At 43.7% G+C, this 17,395-nt stretch overlaps 1 protein-coding gene across 1 annotated transcript; it reads left to right on the forward strand.

Moving 5' to 3' along the window:
* The first annotated feature begins 1,972 nt into the window (after window positions 1-1,972).
* Window positions 1,973-17,008, forward strand: PLD4 (phospholipase D family member 4). Its single transcript, XM_032692212.1, has 11 exons — window positions 1,973-2,083; window positions 5,004-5,093; window positions 6,861-7,069; window positions 7,762-7,945; window positions 9,312-9,432; window positions 9,787-9,914; window positions 10,083-10,283; window positions 10,710-10,849; window positions 13,783-13,948; window positions 14,997-15,093; window positions 16,383-17,008. Exons 1-11 carry the CDS (start codon window positions 2,081-2,083, stop codon window positions 16,589-16,591), a joined length of 1,548 nt encoding a protein of 515 aa, XP_032548103.1. The 5' UTR covers window positions 1,973-2,080; the 3' UTR covers window positions 16,592-17,008.
* The last annotated feature ends 387 nt before the right edge of the window (window positions 17,009-17,395 follow it).

Raw genomic sequence — 17,395 nt, forward strand, 5'->3', positions numbered from 1 at the left:
TGTGTTAAACTGGCAGTTTCTTCTTCACAAACCTCCCACACAGGCAGAAAAAGCTCTTTTCGCTTTGTCTTTTAATGCACCCTTCTGACAAACTGGAGTCCAAGCATGCTTTTTTAGAGGGAGTACATTAACCACAGAGTGCAATCCAACCATACAGCCAGAGATGTACATCCTCTGTGAGGGGGGATGGTGGCAAGTCAGCCAGAGCAACTAGAAGGAGCCTTCTCTGAGAGATGAGGAAGAGGCAGAACAAAGGAGATTCCTTCTTTGCCCTGAAACTTGCCTCTCACTTTTTTCCTCCTTTCAGTTGCACGAGTTGGTCAAATAGAATCATATTCTCCCCACATATTCCACACTTAACCTCTCAAAACTACAACGCTGCTAGTAAGATAGAAATGTACAGTTGCTGTTGGGCTGGTATGTGAGATCAGGTGAGCAGAAGGAAAGCAGGATTTTGCAAGCTGGAGAGGACAAGGATGGAATATATCAGTGCTGCAAGTGGTTAGAGAGCTGCCAAGAAGTAGAAATACAGGTCCTTTTTCTGGAAGCTGCTCTTCCCCTGATATAACCCAGCCTCCCCAGTTTGACCTAAACTGATGATATTGGAGCAATAAATGATAAGTCCTGAACTTCATACAAAGTTCACGCTGCTGCCTGTGTGGTACAATCATGAAGTCAGTGGGAGCTTTTGTGATTTATGTTGGCATAGTTCATGCCAGGATTTCAGTCCTGCACACAAGCAGACTCTTAGCTGAAATATTTAATTGGGGTGCTCAGCCTCTGAAATCAGCGGAGGGGCAGGGACACTTCTGGGGGCAATTTGGACTTTAGTGTGCTGGCTCTCTGGAGCTGTCTCTTTTCCTTGGCTGCAGATCCTGCCTCCAGCTTTCTGGTAACCCAAGTCTACAGGGACGGCAGCAGCCTTTGCCTTGTTTTTAAGCTCTTTCAATAGAGATTTGGGATGGCCCTAGTGACAAGTGATCTGTGGATAGCAGTAAATTCAGGAGAGAGCTGGCTGGTCAGACAGGTGTCCTATCTACTCCACCATCTTCTTTCCTCTAATTTTTGCCCTTTTTGGAGTCAGTGCTTGTGTTTTGGTACCAGGGGAAGCAGAGAACTCACAACACCTTCAGCTTCCCAGAGAAAGGCCTCTTTCTGTTGAGCCTATCTGCTGGCTCCTCTTAGCTTTTCTGTCTTCAGCAGCTTAATACAAGGTACGATAAAGCCTCATGTGCCAAGTTGTCTCTCCATTGATTCCTTACTGCATCCTTCCTCTGATACTGAACTAGGGAACTGCATTCTTGGGTTCAGTAGGAATGAGGGGCTGCCTGCAGAATAACACCAGTGTTGCCACAGTGAGTTGTGTCAGCTGAGGTGCAGCCTTTGGATTTTTACAGAAGACATAATTTCTCAGAAGTTGCCCCAAACTCAATGTCAGATGTAAACTTACCCCTCAACAACATCACTGCAAATTCCAAATGCCATGTGTTTAAGACAAAAGCTGTATTATTTCAAAGGAGCTAGTTTGCTTCCTTATATTTGTCCAAGGATGATTGAGCAGGAGAGTGCTTGCAAGAGGAACTGGGCAGAGAGGTGGGTTTGAAGGGTTTGTTTGTTTGTTTAAAATGAAGCTTCTGGTGGGTTAAGAGTGATGCAGTGAGAATATTGCCATGTCCAGGATGCAAACAGCACCAAAGCTGAGCAGCTCTTCCAACCACAACCAGTGTTTTCTCGTGCTGATGTAGACTCTGACTTCACACCACTGAGCAGGAACTTGGCCATCCAACAGAGTTCGAACCAGGCACACTCAGACACTGCAGAAAGTTATGTCAAACAGGTGAAGATCAGGACCTGGCGTCTAAGAACTGGGTCACAACAACTAGATGATAACTTGGGACTCTGTCAGTGCATGTTGTGAAACTCGGTGTTTAAGAGGAAGTGATCTAGAGGAGGAGGGCAAAAAAACAGAAGAGCCCAAACCAAATCTGCTGACAAAAACATGCGCGCTGCCCCTCGTACATGGAGTTGGGAGTAACATCAGAGTGCAGCAGGACATCCACACAGAAGGAGATCTTCCAGGATGGTAAGAACATTTGCCATCATCTTGAGAGAGCTGGGGTTAGACAGGGAGAGATGAACGCACCTTGTTCATCTGGGGAGCTTCAAACAGCTCCTGTGGAGGATTTTGTGTAGTGAAAAAGCGCATCCTTGTGTTTGAAATCCAAAATTTCATACAGTGTGTTACTGGTGGAGAAAAGAAGTATGAAAAGTTATTTTGGGGGAAGGGAGAAAGCAGGCTTAATGTTATAAACAGCAATCTCCTGTGTATACTCAGCAGCCTGGTACTAGCTGGTGTTCCAGCCTGTGAAGCAATGCTAAGTAGCACTTGTATTTATTACTCTTGGATGAACTTCAGTCATTGAAATTGGCAGCTGGTAAAGCCCTGAAAGCTTCAAGGGAGCCATAGTTAATTGCTGACCAGCTACAATATTATTCTTAAGAATTCTGTTTGACTCTCTGATGTTTTCCTTCTTGAAAATCAGACTGCCTATTTTAGTGTAGTTCTCATGACTTCTGTACAGCAGGTGGGACTCTAACTCATCACCAGTCAAAGATAGGGTCAAGAAGGGCTTTGTTTGAACCAAATGATAGATGATTCTATGACAGCACATATAAGATCTGTTCACTTTCATATTTTAAGAAAAATGCTGCTATTTTAAACCATCTTGTAACTGTTGCTGAAAAAGAGAACTGAAACAAGTTTCTGGTAAGCTCTATTCTCCTGTGGCCATCACATGTCTGTAAGTGTGCTGACAGCTGCAGTTCCTTACCAAGACACTGCCTGGGTCACCGAATGTGACTTTGGGGGCCAGAGGGACAAGGTGTCACCTCTCAGCTCTGGTTCTGTGCTGAGAAGCACATGCAGTAGCTGCTTGTTCCTGGCCAGCCCAGCTGACTGGGACAGCTGTGCCAAAGCCACGAGCTGTGGAGTGTGACCTGCAGCCTCGGTGGGCTCTCCTGGTCCAGCCTGAAGGGCAGCTGCTGCTGTTTGTCAGCTGCCTTTCTCCTCCTCCTTTAAAATCCCTTTGCCTCAGTTTCCTACCCAACTCTTTAGTATCTTCTCTCTTGCTCTCTCTTCCCTTTCTTCCCACTAAGTTTTCTGGGTTGGTATGTGACCACTTTCTCTGAGGGTGGGGAATGATATGTGTTGCTGTCACACAGCTCTCTCTGCATGGTGTGCTGTATGCCCCCCAGTCTGCTTGGACTGTCAGCTCTCTGGGGTAAGACATTGGGTCTTCATACTGTGCTTAAAACATCAACTGGGATCTCAGGGGCATGGGGACCTGACAGTAACCAGGGAATGGCCAAGTGTCCTTCACTGCTGACAGCCACCCCATTTCTCTGGGGCTGGGAGAACGGATGTTTACCTCCAGCATTTATAACTATTTCTGGTGTAAAAGCTTGCAGCTGAGCCTGGGGGCAGCAAAAGGAAGTGACAGTGAAAATTGTGAGTAAAATTGCCTAGGAAGGCGAACACTGCTACAGTGATTACAGATGATAGCAACAAACAGACCCTGAAACGGAAACATAGCTTTCCTCTCTGCAGCTCTAGCATGCTTTTAAGCATGGGTGTTTGTACATTTTCTTCTGTCTCCACCTTTCCCATCTTTGTCATTCTTTCTCATCTGCTCTTTTCACATCCCTCTCTGCATTTCCCAAGTTACTGTTTCAGACTCACCTCCCTTCTCTTCCAAGACATCCTCCACCCTTTTGTTTCAGCTTCACCAGTTCTTGTGAGTTGGGTACCACAAGAAGCCTTTGGGGTTGTATCTGTACTGTGTCCAACTCCTGCCTGGTCCATGCAGTCACAGCATCCGTACGGAAAGATGGAGTGGGCGGGAGCTGGATGCAGCATGAATGTGTACAGCCATGCTGCCTTACTGGTGGGGCAGGGCAGACACCATAAATCCATCCAGTTCAGGTGACAATAACTGTGAACATATGGCAAGATGGATGGGACAAGTCTGGCAGGATCCTTCCTACCTAAAGCTTGAGTGTGGCCACCCACAGAGCAACTGCGTATCCGATACCATCCTCCAGGATACAAATGCCCAGTGGCTCAGGGGTTGGAAGTGGTAATTTGGGAACTGGGCAGGTGGTGATATCATCTGGTAGCACTTTCTGAAATCTACCACACCCAGGATGTGCTTCTTGCCTCTGAACACAAAAAATGACAGCTGACTCCTATGGGGTAAATTCACCTCTGCCAATGCAGGGATGATGAGTGACCCACTGGGCACCTGTCAAGTTTTTGAGAAGGCAAAACAGGCAAGTGCCAACTCCCCTTGCCTGACCATCTGCTGTGAATTTTGGCATTTTTTGGTAGTTGCTCTTACAGTTGCCTCTGCTGGTGGTAACACAAGATTGGAGCAATATTGCCTGAGGAGGAAAAGAAGACAACTTATTTTCTAGTCATGGCTGCAACAGGGTAGAGGGGGGATTTTTATTTCAGCCTCATCTCTGTCCTCTTAACAGACTCCCTTCTGGAAGAGACACTGGCATTGAAGGCAACTCACAGGCACAGGAAGAGAGCAGGAGCCTGAGTCAGATGAGGATGACACTGATGCTGTACACTATCACCCACAGCTTCTGCACTTTAATTACTGCTTGTTGGCAAATATGTTCACTTGTAACAGGACAAAAGTGGGTGTTGAAGGATGTCTGGAAGAGGCAGCGATGCATCAATTACTGCAGGGATTTTTGTGTGTAGACAGCACCAGGGGAAAACTGCAGGGACCTGTCTCTCTCTCTCACTTTGGAATCTGTTAATGTCACTCAAGATCCATATAATACAGGAAGGGCGTTGCACAGATCTGTACTTAAATTTCAGGGCACTATATAAAGCAATGGCAGTAACCTGCATTTTTTTGTCTGTGACTGGCTGTACACAAATGTTGTCATAAAGCTTTATTTTTCCCCTTGCATACATTTCTGTTTTTCAGATTGTGAAAAAGGCATTAAAAACATCCCTGAGGTTTAATGAGTCCTCCAACATGAAATTAGGCGTGAACAATCAAAAAGACATCAAAACGGTAATTATGGGGATATACTACATTTGCTTACAAGAGCTGAGATTACATTTCTGAAAAGAAATAACAGATTAAGAAGAATGATTTTATTGCCCATTTTAGAAATCCATGTAGGTTTCAATCCTATTTGTAAACAAGTGAGTGACAAAACCCTCATTGATTTATCTGGTAGACTGATCAAACCTTGCCGAGAGGGAGTAATGTGGAGCTAAATCCTGCAGCTCTGTCTGGCTCAGGAAGTAAACCATGCTCATACAAAGAGCTTCACTTCCACCATTAACACAGCATTTATTAATGTATTCATGTATTCATTTATTCAGCATGCCTGGAGCACCTGGACATCACAGTGCGTAGCGTGGTGACAGCCAGGATGTGACTTCAAAATAGATTTCTTACCTTAGGAATGTCTTCTAAAACCTGGGCAATGTTTAAGTCTTGTCAGCGTGTTCATGGGATGAAATGCAGAACTGTCAAAAATTGGTGGGTTTGGGTTTTTTTGCCCTTGATGAGATGGAGAACAAGATAGAGGGCAAAATTTTAAGTAGATAGTTTTAAAATGTTTTTCTCATTCAAGTCACTACCTGAAATCAATGGCAGCACTGTAGCTTATGAGAAAAGCAGAGAAAATTAAAAGAAGGAAGATTTATCCGCATAGAAATCAAAATAGAAACTTTCAGAGGCGACTGGTTCCTGTGCGGTTTTCCCATGTGCCCTTCTGGGAGCTAAGATTTATGGCTACAGCCTCACAACCACCCCAGACTTGGTTCTCCTGCCTGGAAGTTCAAAAGCTCAGCTCTGAAGTGCACATTGCCTATCACAGGCTGGTGGATGTTCCCAGCTCCCAAGAATTGCCACAGGGAGCCAGACATCATAATTGTTGGGGGGAAATGGATCTGCACTGGTGGTTGTCTTTTCCTCCTCAGTATAGGGCAGCATTTAGAGCCTGGTGCTATACTTTCCAGCAAGTGAGTGGCTGGATTCCAGACCTGGATATACAATGTAGCCAGGGTATTTTTTTTTTAATCTACATTCAGGGAAAAAAACCCTGAAAGTACAGCAAAAGGGAAATGAAGCTAACTCACAACACTAGAACGACAAGGGAATAATGTTAACATGGATAAATGAGATTTCTACAGTTTCACTTAAGTGAGTTTAAGTTAGAAGACAAAAGCAGAACATGTTCAGAAACCACAAAACTTCCCTCTGTTTCTGACCTGATTTTTCTCCCCTGACTTCATGAACTTTCTCTTCATGGTAGTGCTGGGCTTGATCCCACAGGTAATCTTGTGTTAGGGATTTCCTTGTTTTGATTTTGGTAGAAATTTTTTTGCGCATCCATTGGTCCTGTGCTAAAATAAAACTAATCAATGTCAAACTAATCAAAGGTTTGGGAAAAAACCAGGGGCCTGATATGTTGGCACAGAAAAAAATAAATCAAAACTAAGCAACCCTCACCTAGTTTGTGGTCATAGAATCACAGAACAGTTTGAGTTGGAAGGGATGACCTTTTAAAGGTCATCTAGTCCAACCCTCCTCCAATGAGCAGGGACATCAACTAGATCAGGTTGCTCAAAGCCCTATCCAAGCCGACCTTGAACAAGTGGTCCCACTTTCAGTGGTGCATCTAAGAACACTGTCTGGCAGTAGCTGAAAGCAGAACTACTATTCAAAGATTGTGATTTATTCACCTGAACAGGTAGTCATCCATTCACTGGTGTATCAGTGACTTGGTGATCACTTAAATCTCCTCCTGTATGGGTTCTGTTCTAGTTTCAAATCTTAGGGGCAATTTTGATGCTTGGCGTTGTTGTCGCGATGACTGTTTACTTCCTGAGAGTGGACAGCACAATTGATCCTAATGGAGAAGAAACAGTTGTCAGCATTTACAAAGAGCTGGAGGAGGAAGAAGGACTCTACGGAGATCTCCCAAGAACCACAATAACTGAGGAGGACACCATTAGATCCAATGACTCCTGCAGGTGAGTCAGGTTTGATGGCATGTGGACAAGCAGTCACCAGGTGGAGAACTAGTTACAATACTGATAATTTCAGTATGGAATTTGTTCTCTTCCTGTTGTACTATAAGTTGATAAAGTAACATTAATTTGGGAAGAGTGTGGCTGTTGTTCAGGCATTGGGTAATTAGTAGTTGCCTGCTATGAGAAGCAGTAGGAGCAGTATCAGAGCTCCACTCCCAGTCCTGTGCTTGTATGTTCAGCACAGCTGAACAGAGCAACAGCTCTGTTGCTCCTCTGCCACCTCCAGCCACCCTCCCTTTGTGACAATGGTGGGAGGCAGCAAGGAGACCAGCTGGCAAATCAACTTCTGCTGGTCTCACCTTCTCTCAGAGGCTGGAATGGCAGGGGCTGTCTGTCCTGCGAGAGGGTGGAGAGGGTATTGAAGTGACAGACAGCCCCACAAGGTTACTTTTCTCCTCATCTTAAGGATGATAAAATGAAAAGTTTGGAACAGGTACTGAGAAGTCATTTTGCAGCATGTACAGTCTAAGCTGGGCTATAAGAGCTAGGGATAGAGAGTACTCCCAGCTTGTTTATCCAGCTCAGCTTATTTGATTTTGAAGTTGACTTCTGAAATGGCCAATTGTATGGTCTGACAGGTGTCCTGCTTGGGTCACTGTCTCTTGCTTCATAATGTCCAATTGCCATTGCAGCTTTGACCTGGTGGAAAATGTTCCTTATGACTTACCCTTTGAGATAAATAGCACTGCAGCCAAACCCTTGTATCAAGCCTGGATGAGGTTGCTTGATCTAGCCCAGGAAAAAATTCATGTGGCTTCTTACTATTGGTCTCTTACTGGGAAGGACATCAGTGTCAATGACTCATCTTCCAAGCAGGTAAGATAAAATCAAGCACATCTGTGGTTGTATTTCTCATGTACATGTGGCAGATCGGCTGCGTGGTCTGTCTCTCAGGGACATTGCTTGATCTTCCTGCAAACCCAGGAAAGTTTTCCATGCCGGTCTGAAGCAACATTCCAGCCTTCCTTCTCCAGTAAAGTTAGACTCCATCTGGGCTCTGTCCGTGGCTCTGAGTACTTTTATGCTGTATTTTAAGAGCAAGCAGAGATCAGCCTCAAACCCACACTTACTTACCCTGTGGATGGTCTACCTGTGTTAGGGGCTGCCAGTGGCAGAGTTGAGAAGCCTACAGGATCCCATGCACACAAGTGAATGTGCCAGTTCCCACTAGTTAGTTGGAAGGGTCAGGAAGCAAAGTCTGCTGGACTTTTGACTGTTTCAGAGGCTGCTTCTCTCCCAGCACCTGCATCTGCCCATCGTGCAGCTGTCCCTGACTCCTGCCATTGGACAGCAGATAAGGAGGTTCATTCTACTTTGCAGGGCTGTCCTCCTGGGCACCCTGAGTGGCCAGGCTTCCTGTGGGGCCTCTCTGACTCTACCATCAGAAATAAATGACAGAGGCCACGGCCCAGGCTCACCTTGTAACTGTTCATAATGCTTAATTTTCCCTTGGCTCCACTTTGGCCTGTGGCAGCTAGCAACCTCCCAGGCAATCCTGAGCAGGGTCTGGGAGACTGTTCTGAAAACAGAAGGGACAAGGCCACCCTGTTTCAGGCAGGTATGGAGCTTAGCTGTGTTGGGAATCGTGCTGTTTGCTGATGGACCAGCTGCTGGGTTAGTTATTACTTTGGCCTCAGCCTCTGCCTCCCTCCTGGCACACCTTCCTCACTGTCCATATGGACTCTCTGGGACTGCTCTTCTTGTCTTCCTCCCCAGGTGTCTCTGGTGGTATAAAATGAGTCACTTACTCCACATGAGAAGAAGTGAAAGTGACAGACATAAGGCCGAGCCCAGTCTCTGCTCAGGGACAGCTCAGTGTAGGACAGTCTCTGTCAACTTTATCCTCAGGGAGAGATGACCTCAAGCATCTGTTGAGCATCAGGATCTAGTAGTTGATCTGCACTGGGACATTAATCTTTGAAATCTGGGATGTTTGTGGTTATAGTTTTAAACATTATATCTAGTAGCATTAAATGACAGAAACCAAACTTTGATTCATACGTTGGATCAGAATCTTTGTTCCCTTTTTTCTTTACTTGAAACACTCCTGAAATAGGTGAAATTTCTGACCTTCCTTGCCTTGGGGTTCTTCAAAGGAAGTGCCCATCAGTAACACTGTACTTACATATATCTTACTAAATGTTTTATAACAAAATATAAAAAATAACAATGTACTACACAGGGTGAAGATATTCTGAAGAGGTTTGAGAGATTACTCGCAGAGAATGTCTCTGTGTATGTTGCAGCAAGTGTGCCAACTTTGGCTACAAAATCAACAGACCTTGAACTTTTAGAGGAAAAAGGTAATTATTTCCCTTCAGTGACACACTCAGAGCTTCAGCACTGCAAAAAAACATGTGAGGGAAACTGGTCTGCAGGGCCTGTTCCAGCATGTGAACACAGGTTCACAGGATAAGCACTATCTGTTCACTAGTTCATGGTTTCTTTGTATGTTGTCACACCCTTAAGGATTTTTCTGAAAGTTCACGTTTTGCATATTTTTTTCAAATTACTGTGTTCTCAGGAATGAGAACTTGTGAATTTTGGTAGTTATTACTGGCTGCAAGAGTTAGATATGCAGACATGTTCTGGCTGTTGAGGAACCATCTCCATGCTTTATCTAAACTCTTTTTTTCCCCCTCCCAATCTTTCTTCAGGGGCTCATGTGAAAAAGATTGATTTTGGACATTTGACAGGAGGAGTGTTGCATAGCAAATTCTGGATAGTAGACATGAAACACATATATATTGGTAGTGCAAACATGGACTGGAGGTCTTTATCTCAGGTAAGCTCTGCTGCTGCATATTCAAAAATCTTGGGGAAAATTCATGTTCTAGCGCACAACAGAGAAAAATCATAATGATATAAAATACTGACTGAGTGGAAGAAGCAGCAAAGAAACCCCTGGAGATGGCTCCTTCTGGGGCTGTGACATATCTTGCTCTCTTTGCAGGTGAAGGAGTTTGGTGTTGTGATATACAACTGCAGCTGCTTGGCCAAAGACCTCTGGAAAACGTTTAGTACTTACTGGGATCTTGGATATGCTAATGCTACCATCCCATTCCCTTGGCCTCTTAATTATTCTACCCTCATTAACAACCGTCGGCCTCTGGAAGTAGAATTTAATGGAATCTTGACAAAAGCCTATTTTTCTGTAAGTATGTTTGAAAATAAAATAATAGCCTGTAAACTATGTTTAAGGAATGGCCAGAAAAGTTTCTTCAGCAGTCCTCAGTTACTTGTGTTCCAGTTAGATAATAATTTTTTCATCAGGTTTCTCTGGACCTACTCAAAGAATAAGGATTGACTGAGGATCAGCTGTCAGGTACTATGGCAGGAACAGTGTGCAGGTCTCTTTTAATCACTCATTGGCTCAATAAATCAATACATATCTCACCCATCAGGACATGGAAGGCATGAGGAATGGTAGTAGTCCACCTCAAGGGTTTTGTGCTATTTTAATGAAAACTGGACAGATCTGAATATAAATGAATCACAGTCTGACCAAGGGGAAAAAAAAAAACCAACAAAACGAACAAAACCACTTAAATCACTGATCTGTGTGTTTTCTTCTTTACAGGCTTCTCCTCCAGCATTTTGTCCAAAAGGTCGCACCCATGACCTCTATTCTATAATCAGTATTATCAGTCAGGCACAGAAGTTTGTGTACGTTTCTGTTATGGAATATTTCCCCACCAGCCGTTTTGCTCATCCAAGAAGGTACAATTTTAACCTTGAGCAAATAAGTTGACTTGCACTATTTAAGGGAAAAATATATTATTCTCCCCTTTCTGCAATGAAAACATTCAGAGTGGAGAGAACTGAGGCTTTGCTGTGCACTTAAAACTGTCCCGTGGACTGTGCCTTCCAGGTACCAAGGGACAGGATGAGGGGAAACGGCCTCAAGTTGTGCCAGGGGGGTTTTAGACTAGATATGAGGAAAAAAAATTCACAGAAAGGGTTGTCAAGCATTAGACACCCAGGGAAGTGGCGGAGTCACCATCCCTGAAGTGTTCAAAATAGGTATGCATATGGCACTTCAGTACATGCTTTAGTGGTGAACATTGTGGTGCTGCTGGGTTGACAGTTGGACTTGATGATCCCAAAGGTCTTTTCCAACCTTAACGATTCTGGGATTCTATGGTTCTAATACTGATGCTACAGGAAGGATGGTATCCAATAGTGCCCATGTGCTTTGCTAGTGTTTTAAAGCAGCCTCCTGTATTCTTCACACGGCAAGAAAACTGTGAAGTGCCAGACTAGTCAGGTACATCTTCCTTCAAAGTTCAACAGAGCAGCTTTATGAGAGAGTTCAACAGAGCAGAGAGAGGAAAGGGAATATGAGAGATCTATATCTGACATCAGACTTTTCAGAGAAAATATTGCTTTGGTCTCCTTTTCTGCTCCTGTTTTTCTTTTTTTCTGTCCTTTACTTCTGAGGAGTCTTGACTTCTGACTCTGCTGCCCGTTTGATGTATTTGACCCATAGTTTAAAGGATGGTAAATAGCTGTCCTTGCTGACCTCTGCAATGAGAGCTGAAACAGTCTCTAAAAGAAAAGTCGGTGGTGATTTTTTGGGGTGTGTGTGGTTTTTTTTTCTTTCTAATAATTCCATCTAAGGACATCCAAGTTCTGGGTGTGAACAGCAGCATGCTCTCAGAGAGAGGGTGGTAGTGGTGATCTGGAGTAATCATAGAATGGTTTGGGTTAAAGATCATCTAGTTCCTCCCCCCACCCCACCATGGGCAGGGACACCTTCCACTAGATCAGGTTGCTCAAAGCCCCACCTAACCTGGCCTTGAGCGTGCATGTGGTGAACCACTGCCACGGTCCTGGTGGGCTGCCCAAGGTCACAGCAGAATAATACAGACTGTGCACATCAACTCAAATCTGAGTAACAAAAAGTTAGTCAGTCATGGGGCAGCACTAAGACTCCAAATCCTCTTAGATATGCTTGAATTAGGACGTTTACATGCAACCAAGTGCTCTGAATTATCTGCTTATAACATTTCTGAGTTTTCCAAACAGCTAAATAACCTGAGAAAGAAGTTCAAGAGAAATAATTGTGTACAACATGACTTGCAAAGAATAGGGTAAACTCTAGGTTGCCATTAAGCCAGAATGATACCATGCATTATGTCCTGTGTCATGGTGGTGTAAAGCCTCTGTTGTTTGGCTGGGGCATGTGTGTGTTAGCAGAAGAAACAAAATCTCAAGACTAACTTCCACTTGGAGGATATTTTTAATAAATCAAACACCTTAGAGCATTTTCAGTTTCTGTGTCATACAGTTGAGTCTCTGGGCTTCTCACCTCCTGATTTTAGCCAAGAATAGGTTCACAGAAAGTCTCTTTCCCCCCTTACGATTGTGTTAATACTCCCTTTTCTTCATCTGAAGGCTTAATCCACCGTTTTTGACATCTAGGGCTGATCAGATGCAAACAAGAGTTTGAAAGGCCCAGAGAAAGCGGTGCAGGGCCTGGGGCTATCTCCACAGCAACCAGCTGTAGTGCCATGAATTGAGGCTGATTAGTTCAGGTTAGGTTCCTCCAACAGCTGAGACAGAGGAAACAAAGCTGCTGTCTAATGCCTTAGTGTTAATCAACTAGAAACTGATATATTTAAAAAATTAAACTGTTCAAAAATAGCATTTCAAATAGCATGTTTTTCAAAGTTTTTCAGGATCTGTAAGTCAGCCTGAGCCTGAGAGCACACGGCCAGTCCATTGATCGCAATAGGATGATGCACGAGGGAGGATTAGAGAATTCAGGCCTTTGTACATAAGACCAAAAGGATTAAGTTAGGCAAATTAATTCATCATTGCTCATGGGACTGTGAGCCAGTGCCGGTCCTCTCTCTGTATCAGCCCTCCAATCTGTACTAAAGATGCTTGTCTTCCTCCGTGCAGCACTTGTTACGATCTACAGAATGAAAATGCTGCGTGGGTGTTTGGAGTTATGAGCCCTGGGATGTACATTGTCCGGGTCTTAGTGTTGTGTAGCTGAGTGAAGGATGTTAAAAATTTTCCCCTAAACTACTGCCAACACAAGTGTCAGGAAAACGGATTTTCCCGTGTTCAGGAGAGCACAGCTGTGTCTGTTACCTCTGGGGCACACAGCATGCTAAAGAGGGCAAGGAGGGGTGGGGAGGGATGGAGCCTGTCCACGCAGGCTCATGGCACAGGACCCCTGTGGACACTGGAAACAGTCTCCAGGTCTCTGAAAAGGCCATATTTTGCAAAATGGTCCTTAGACTTTCCTCTGGCCTCTGCACTGTCCTTTTTATTCTCTGCTGCATGATCTGGCTTTACATTGGAGTTGCTGTTGTTATTTTTAGTTTCCTAAGGAAATGGGCATGATGGCACCATGCTGTGTATGTACCTGTGTACGTGCACTTTACTAAGCTTTAAACTTTTTGATCAGTTCCAACCTAATTTGGCAGAGTTGGGAGGCCTCAAAACGCCCTGTGAAAAGAATGGACTCGGACTCGGCAAAAGGCCGAAATCCCCTCCAGGGAAGGCACAAGTGCTCCACTTACGAGATATCAGAGATCCCATCTGTGCACGGTGTCACTTATAGTCTCAATTTGTTGTCACAGCTTTCTGCTGAACTGTTTAAAAAGTATCCCTTTTTCCACAAACCTCCTTTTCTGCAGATACTGGCCAACCATTGACAATGCTCTGAGACGTGCAGCTTTCAACCACAGAGTGCAAGTCCGGCTCCTGGTCAGCTGCTGGACATCCTCTGATCCAGCCATGCTCAACTATCTGAGGTCCCTGCGTGCTCTCAACAACCCACATGCCCACATCAGGGTCGACGTGGTATGATAAGAAACCTGATTTAGGAAAGACAGCTTGAGGATATGGTCCCACACTGATTTTTGAGTCTAAGCTGCCGTTTGCATGTGCAAGGATTAGCTTTTAGAGAAGCAGGTTGTCTGTTTTTATAGTGACTGCTTCACATCCTTGTGAAAATAAGGCCCAAGATATAACCTTTGAGGAAGCAGCTATTTCCAAGCCACCAGTGATATTAGGAATGTGCCTGGCTGTGGCACTTGAGACATTATCCAGGCACTTGCTTTTGCTGAGCACCGTGACAGTGACAGTTCATATGATAACTTAGTGCTCCTCTCGGAGACCTAAGCTCCATGCTTCCTGCATGGAGCATTTTAAATTGGTCTAACTGCTATCAGTTTTTTACAATTGAGAGATCTGCTATATCTGTACAAATAGACTTGTTTTTGAACACTAAATATTACGCACAGGCCATAGGCACTAGGCTGGAATGTATCAAGTAGAGTGGGGATGGTGTGGATACTCCCAACATCATGCAGTTACCACAACAGAGAGATGTTACAGAAGAAGGAAAGGATTTTAGTCAAAAAAAAAAAAAAAAAAAAAAAAAAAAAGGGGACAGAAATGCAGATTTTGGTAAGAGTTAACACAAAAAGTTAGGCATTATTGTTTCCTGCAGTACCCCTCGTGTCTGTGATCAGCCCATTTTAGCACAAAATAAGAGCAGCAATCAGTGGTAAATGCAGATCTATTAAACAGCTGTCTAAAACTGCATTTAATTGTCTGCCCTGTAATGATAATAGCTGTGCCACTAATGGAACATTGTGAGGCAAACATTAACTGTATCTGATCGCAATTGCTTATCCAATTTTGTGTATAGTGGAAGTACTATTTGTTAGTTTTCTTGGGTAAGAGTAAAATTTCTTTTATCGTGTATTTAATAATAGAGTGTGGAATGTTCTTTTCTCCCCATATTATTCTATTCTTTGAAACTATAGAAAGCATGCACTGTCCAATCATGAAGTCTGTTCCTCACTAGTATTTCTGTTTATATTTTTAATTTCTCTCCCTCCAGAAACTCTTCATTGTTCCAGTTCTGAATCACACAAACATTCCTTATGGGAGAGTGAATCACAACAAATACATGGTCACTGATAAAGTAGCCTACATTGGTATGTATTCCAGTCTTTCAAATACTTACAGTGTCTCCAGATCTATTGGACTGAGACTGAGACAGGATGGGCTGCAATATCAGAAAATATCTCATTTTGCCATATAAAGCAGTCTGTCCTGGGTAAAGAAGTACAGATGTGAAGGGGAGATGATAATGTAGGTCAAGTTCAGTAAGAGATTATTTCATATGATTGTGAACCATTAGGAACAGAGCATGACAAGGCTGAGTGCACAGCCTGTGACAAGCACAGTGGGAGTTTCACAGCCTGTGTGCTCAGAATGACGCAGTGATAGCTGGTGCTCTAGAGTATAACATTATTGTGCTTTAATAACAAGAAATTGCTGGGAGGAATTAATTCCACGCACTGTTTGTTGAACAGAACTCTAGGAAAGGAAATGAGAAAACAGTAATGTCAATTGCTGCTCAGTTCCTGAAAGTCGGGATGGTGTTTACGTTTCACTCTTTTATTAGGAACCCTCAAAAAAGGGGATGTGAGAGGGCTCTGTCATTTCAGTCAGCTCATCCTCCAAGCAGTGCACACCAGCAAATAGCCCATCTTTCCAACTGGCTGAGGGTTTGCAGCTCCATTTGCCTTTAATACTTTAATAACTTGTTTCATACTGAGTTGTCTTTTGAAGGCAGATATGCAGATAATTTGTTTTCATGCCTAAGCACCTTCTGGAATTGACAGTAGGTTTTTCTGACTCAGGCAATCACGAGGGGAACTGCTAAGTGACAAAACATTTGTTTTTTTCACAGTGTTTGATTTTCTGAATTGAGGTAGCTTTGGGGAGAGACCAGACAATGCCTGCAGCTGGATTCCCAGCTTTGCCTGGTTTAGAAGCAGGCGTTGCATGCTGAGCTCAGAACAGCTCCTGAGGGTTTATTGATCAAGGGTCTAGTTTCTCCTCTTGTTTTCTTTCAACAAGTAAAGAGAATTAAGTCCATTAAGGACTCTTTTCTTTAAACAGAGAAACCCATGTCAAACACTGGCTTTTACCCCTCTTAATAATCAAGTGTTGCACTCTATTCCCATATTTATAATTAGTAGATTTGTGCATTCTGTCACTGGCTCTAAGGAACCAGAAGGTTATGAACTTTTAGGGTTGCAGTTAATACCTACCTTCCGAAACCTGAGGTCTGGCATAAGAAGGAGGTGACCTGATTTTTGCTGCCTCATTGGTCCTTATGAGATTTGCAGTCATACAGCAAATCAACAAAGCCCGGAGACCCAACAGAACACCGGGAAATGAATGTTTTCTGATCAGCTACTTTTCCATTGCATAGGGACTTCCAATTGGTCAGAAGATTACTTCACTAATACAGCTGGCGTGGGACTAATTATCAAACAGAATTGGACCAATCTGCAAAGAAGGCAACTGCCTGTCCAGGAACAGGTAAAAAACCTTTTTGAGCGAGACTGGAATTCCAAATATGCAGTGAATCTGGAAGATGTGCAGGGACAGAAAGACTGTAACTGGCAAGGCCGACTCTGAAGTCAATTGAAATGTGCACTTAAAATAAAAACAAAAAAATACATTTGAACCTTGTTCCCGTGCAAATCAGGGAATGTTCTTCTTTTTGTCTTTGTCAGAGAAATCGCTTCCTCATGGTGTCCACATTGATAATACGAGAATTTCTGATAGCTGACTATACCTGTAAAACCATTAGTCAGTGTGTGATGTTTAATTTTTTGTGTGATTACCTTATCCCAGAGCTAATAAAATGCATACAGTGTTGTATTACAAGCTGTCTGATATTAATGTAGATGCGGAAGACCTTAATATATCAGAGACCACTATTGCTGTGCTATTTTATCTTAGGAGATTATATATTTCAACCTAAATGCTCCATTAACGGTGTTTACTTATATGTGTTTAAGCATATTTTTAATAAACTCCTGGCCACTTTAAGATTTGAGCCATGTATATGGTCACCTACAATAGCGAGGGCAGATTTTTAAAAACATTTAGGAATTAGGGAAATACCTATTTTTAAGTGTTCAGGCTACTTGCTGGAGATAAATGCCTAGGATTTAAACCTTGGGGCAGCTTCCAGCTTCCAGCTCAGTTGCCCTGGAGCCCTGAGTGTCTGGGAATTTTTTTGTCTGTGTGTTGGTCTTGTGCACCAAACAGGATCGGGGAGCAGGGCAAAGTTGCTGCATGGGTGCTGTTGTGGCAAAGGCATCCCACCTGCACTGGAGGCAGTGCTTAGAGAGCCTCTTTGCTCTTTTTGGGCTGCCCAGGTGCTGACCCTGACCAGTGTTGTGTCTCTTGGCTGCCTTTTCTTCAGCAGTCACA

Source organism: Chiroxiphia lanceolata, chromosome 6 (assembly GCF_009829145.1).
Source record: "Chiroxiphia lanceolata isolate bChiLan1 chromosome 6, bChiLan1.pri, whole genome shotgun sequence".
NCBI lineage: Eukaryota > Metazoa > Chordata > Aves > Passeriformes > Pipridae > Chiroxiphia > Chiroxiphia lanceolata.